Source organism: Histoplasma capsulatum, genomic scaffold (genome assembly GCF_000149585.1).
Source record: "Histoplasma capsulatum NAm1 scaffold_1 genomic scaffold, whole genome shotgun sequence".
NCBI lineage: Eukaryota > Fungi > Ascomycota > Eurotiomycetes > Onygenales > Ajellomycetaceae > Histoplasma > Histoplasma mississippiense.
The window spans coordinates 238,453-243,838 of NW_001813982.1; the positions used below are offsets into that span (position 1 = coordinate 238,453).

Consider the following 5,386-nt stretch of genomic DNA (forward strand, 5'->3'; position numbering starts at 1 on the left):
CAGAGAGGATTCATAGGGGGGAACCGATAGAGGACGGCTTGTACGGAGTACGGGGCTCCCTTGTACCATTGGCCCTGGCAGATATTGAAAGTAGGCATCATAGCCACGCTGAAGTTGAGTTAATAATGCTGTGGGTGGATAACTATTGACCACGATCTATCAAGAATAGAACGGACGTTTGAATAAATCGCCGGTCTTCGATATTGTATACTGGTGAGTACTGGTGGTATGAGTTGCCACGCAATTTTTTTTTGTTTTAAAAAGAAGCATCGAAGGAACGTCCGGGTAAATGGGGCTCGATCCTGCTCTGCCTTTCATGAGGAACCTGGACGAAGTCGCACACATGGATGGTTGTGCTGACCAAGGGACCCCCGTTTGATTCCTAGATTCCGTCTGCCTGGACGAAGGCTGGAGCCAGGTGGCGGCGGGCAGAGCTGAAGCCTGGGGGTGACACACCTTCTACGTATTCTGAGGACGCAACGCGCTGCAGGTTGCGTAGCAAAAGGGTGATGTAAAAATTCATGATGGACGGATGACGTTTGGATGTTCTTTCATTTTTTTTATTTTTCTACAGAATATGGTCGCCCTTTGATGCAGAGACAAACAAAACAAACAAGAAGAGAACACCGGTTGGACCCTCCAAAAATTCTCCTGGGGCAGATAGTGTTGGGGGGAATGGATTGGTTCGTCCCCTCTACTACCAGTCTACCAGCATGGCGCTGGTGTGAGAGAGCTCTTTTGTCCCAGTGGCCTAACAGATAGCACGTCTGGTTGGCTGGTTTGTAATAACCAGGTCTCCTCTCGTGCTTGTCGAAGAATTTTTGCCGTCTCCTGGCTAGAGGTACTTGCCGCTATGCCTCGGGATTTCTCAGGTGGAGAATGCAGCTCAAGGAAGACCAGCTGTGTATTACCTGTGGAGGCATTGGTGGAATTTCTGGAAATTTCAAAGAAAAATAAATTTCCACTTTTCTTTTTGTGTTCAAACCCGTCTGGAGTCCCAATAGATTCGCTGAAGCCCCATCTAAGCGGGAATTTTTTGTGTTGAGTTTTCGTTCTGCGGTTAGTCAATTTTCGACGACGCTTGTGATCGATGATGATTCTGGGCCTTTTTTTTTTTTTTTTTTTTTTTTTTTTTTAAACAGCCTACGGAGTACTTTCTTTTCTTCTCTTCTGTCCTGGCGGCGGGCAGACGGCATTGTTCATACTGTTCTAGGGTGCTGCGTAGAATCTTTCATCCTCCACGATTCTTCCAGGAGAACAAGAGCTCCTTTGCGTTGCAACCGCAACTTTCTGGCTGAATGAATATCAAAAACTTGACAACAAACATTAAACAGTTGTATCAAAACATAGGCTCACCGGAAAGTTGCAACAGGCCAAGATCTTGAAAACTTTGTTGTGTGGAAAAATGGTAATACATGTGTATTGAACTTGGTTTCACCTCCTATGAGGTAATTGGCCCCAAAAAAAATACCTTCCCTAGTGTCATACTGGTAATGTATCAGTATTGTCATCACTCCTCATGAAATTTCTGACTGTTCAGGTGCTCGTTCTCAGGACACTGCATGGGTCTCTCATTGGGTTCAGAATCATCGTAGTCGTAAATTTAGCATCCCGCCTAAAGCACAACAGAGGGTTCGGGGTTGCTTGCGCACGGGTGTGTGGAACTTATCAGCAACGAAAGAAGCCTCGTAAGGGGGTGAGTGGCACGCGGTTCCTGAATAATGGCTACCTAGATTCCTTTGCGTAGGCTGCGTACGATTTCTCCCATCATCATTTTGTTCGCGTATTATGAAAGCTTCCGAAAGGGAAGAGAGGTTCACCTCCGTCACCCATCCATCTTCAGGGTTCCCCACCGGATGAGCAAGACCGATGTCCTTCTCCATTTGGGGGTTCTGTGGTTTCGAGGAACTTCGTGGCGCAGTCTTCTCGTTGTCTAAGAATAACCTTCCTTGGGATCAAACAAGCGAAGGAGAGGGTGGCATTTTGATTCTCATCTTCCTGTTTCTCGTTCTGGCCTCGGGCTGGTAAATTGTGGTATGGTAATGTTACTCCGTATTCTTGACAATTACGGGGTTCTGGCTGTAAGCCGCTTAAATCGTCTATTACGGCTATATTTAAACGGATACCTTGGAGCCGTAATACGAAGTATAGATTGCGTTTTTTTGGTAACCATGGTAATCATGACTCCCCTTTAGGACTTCTTTTGCCTCTGGCCCTCACTACACAACCAACCTCACTCATCTCTTCCAACCTCATCCGCTTCGCATCTCTTATCCTCTCCTCTCCCTCCTCACCACGACCTCCTTTCAATCTCTCACCCAAAAGTCAACCTCATCCTCGTCCTCATCCACCTACTTCCTTCTTCCGACACCTCCCTTCACTTGTGCGAGCTTTTCACTAAGCCTCGTTGAGTTTTGTTCCTCCTTCATCCGATCTCCCTCACCCGATTTTCCTCCTCTCCGAGATCCGAACTTAGGTTTGGTGCTATGGCCCTCCCTTCCAACCGGCTCTAAATATTTAGATTTTAATCTACAACAATTCTATTCGATTAAGGCTCGCTCCTTTTTTCGTGTTGACGCTCTTATCCGGACTTTCGTCGCTAGCATCAGTCGGCCTTACTGTTTTCACTCCCTTTCATTTAATCACGTTATTGGATCGATTCGCCTCAAATGCGGCTATTTTAAAGGGCCCTCTACCTTGTGAAGACGTTTGAAGAGCCTAGGGCTCGTCGTTCGTCGACGAAACCCTTGACCCTCTTGTGCGTTAGTGGTCGTATAGCGGTTAGTCCATGCTGGGTTTTTTAACGCCTCTGGAAATTGAAGAATCAATTTTTGGGGGAGACTAATAATCTAATATAATCTTCCCTCAAGCCGCAGATCTGCACGGGTCTACCTTTCCATCATGCCGTCGTTCTTCTCCTCTACCTTTCCTACCTTCCCTCCCACTCCACCTCATGTTATTGGCAGTCGTCACGAATCAGAGACGCTCTTCTACCCGCCCAATAATTCCTCCCTAGTCATGAGATATCCTCAAAACGGCTATGATTTTATCGAAAAGTACTCGCAGACCGCCAGCTACCAAAGCCATGGTCCTATGACCACGCACTCGCAGCCGTTACATTCCGTACACGGAGGTCGGGACCTGGGTTCTGCTCAAACGATGGCTTCTCACCAGGCTCTTCCGCAATCCATGTATGGTACTTTGAACCCTTCTATCCTGCCTCCCATTCGTTCAAGCACGAAGCTTCCTCCGATGGAAAATGTGATTCCTCCCCAGTATCGCCGGCAAGAAAACCTTTTTCACCAGGACTCTCGACCAAATGAGGATAAGCCGACCGGAGGAGTTGCGGCCCACTTGGATTACGAGATGGATCAAATGTCGGATTTCGTGGCGGAAATGGCCCAGGGAATGTATGCTTTGTATATCTCCAAGATTGTACTTGCAGATATTGACTTCGCTCGAAGTGTTTATCCAGGAACAACAGTCCCTCCCCAATTCCGAAAATACGTCTCGCAAATTCTTTCTTCAACTCGCCTACCTAGTTCCACCATTCTTCTAGGACTTTACTATTTGGCATGTCGAATGCGAATGCTTTCAGCAGCCGATATATACAAGTCGGGAAGCTCTCAGGTCTACCGCATGCTTACGACTGCTCTTTTGCTTGGCAGCAAGTTCCTCGATGACAATACCTTCCAAAATCGCTCCTGGGCTGAGGTCAGCAATATTCCAGTTGCAGAATTGAATGCGATGGAATTGGAGTGGCTTTTCGGGTTTGATTGGAATATCCATAACCGCATCCACAACAAGGAAGACGGTTTCATGTCGTGGAAAGCACATTGGGACACTTGGCGTGTGAAGGCTGATGCAAGGGCGAACGAGTCTCGGAGTAAGCTCACTCCGATTGACACAAATATCCAAAGACAGCATGCATCTCAACAGAAGGCACTGCTGTCCCCTGACGGACCAATCCCTCCTCAGTATCAGAGGGGGGGTGCGTGGTTAAACTCCAATACGTCGGATTACTCTCCCTCTTCAGCGCCCCATAGTGGCCCTAACACGCCTGATTATTTCTGTCCTGCCCCGTGGGCATACAATAATCCACCACCACCATATTCACGTGGCTGGGTCGTCCCTCAAAAATATATTCCTCCAGCTCCCCGATCTCAACCGCCATCCTATCACCACACCCCGTCCTACACCCACGCCTTCTCGCCAGTGGCTTGGACTGGCCATAGATCATCCTGTGGGTGCTTGTACTGTGCGAAACATCAAGAGCATTACTTGCATACGGTAGTTTTTGGCATTCAACCTGTCGTCGGTTAATTTGTGACCTGTCGATGATCTGGGGTTTATTATACCCTGCCAATTTATCGTGGAATGCCATTGGAAATCACCCCTCGTCTACTCTTGGAGTGGATGCACCTCGTCGTGAATGTTCTTCGGCTCTTTATTCGTCACTACCTTTCGACCACTTTTTTTCACCTGTTATTTTGGTACATCCGGTTTTACGATCCAATATATAGCGAGACCATCCATATTACGCCTTGTCAAAAAAAAAGGATCACATTATCTTCGTTCTATGCAGTCCAACCGAAAAAAATTGCTTTTTTTTAAAAAAAATTATATCAGGAGCCCGGTGAAAAGCGAGCGAGCATCTAGAGAATCTCTTCGATCTATACCCATCTCCTGTTCCTTCGGTCTCCGATTTTAATACTTTTTCTACGCAAATGAATAGTCAATTCGAGACTACCGAAATCGCGTTCCTAGCTCAACTTTGAAAACATCTTGTTTGTCTTGCCTACCTTCCTTACCTACGCTTTGCGGATGATTTACGATTTTATTTGTCGTCCTTTTTCAAACATCTTCTCCTTCGTGCTTTCGTTGTTTTCGCTTTTTCCTCTGGTATTTCTTCGCTTTAATACTTGTTCCATTAGCCATTGAAGGGCACATCAGTGTGGTTTGCATGCTATTTTTCCTCACCACGCTCTCCTTTCCCTCATCTGTTTTCATTTATTTTCATGATAGACTTCTTCTATTTCCATCTTGTTTTCTCTCCTTTTCTATTACTTCTTTTTTCAAACGATTCACTGAGATTGATATGATTTTTCGTTTCCCTTTTTCACTTGATTGATTTCGCAACGTTCAAACCAGCATTTATTTCATTTTCTCCCAGATGTTCGTCCTATGTCGACATTTTGTGGTTGCGTGGAGTATCTTTCTTGTTCCCCCCTTATGAGCACAAAATCCAATCTTGTTTCTTTCCCTTTCGTCGTTTATTTTGTTGTGGATGGTTTCTAGGGAATTCTCTCCCAAGATGATCAACGGCAAGTATTTCACATTATGCATATCTTGAGCATCGTTGGCTTTGTTGTTTGGTGAGTATATG

General features: G+C 46.0%; 1 protein-coding gene across 1 annotated transcript; it reads left to right on the top strand.

The window, feature by feature from the left end:
* Nucleotides 1–2,901: 2,901 nt before the first annotated feature.
* HCAG_00075 (conserved hypothetical protein) lies at nucleotides 2,902–4,323 on the top strand (the record flags this gene model as incomplete). Its single annotated transcript, XM_001542979.1, has 2 exons — nucleotides 2,902–4,243; nucleotides 4,295–4,323. 2 exons carry the CDS (start codon nucleotides 2,902–2,904, stop codon nucleotides 4,321–4,323), a joined length of 1,371 nt encoding a protein of 456 aa, XP_001543029.1.
* Between the last annotated feature and the right edge of the window lie 1,063 nt (nucleotides 4,324–5,386).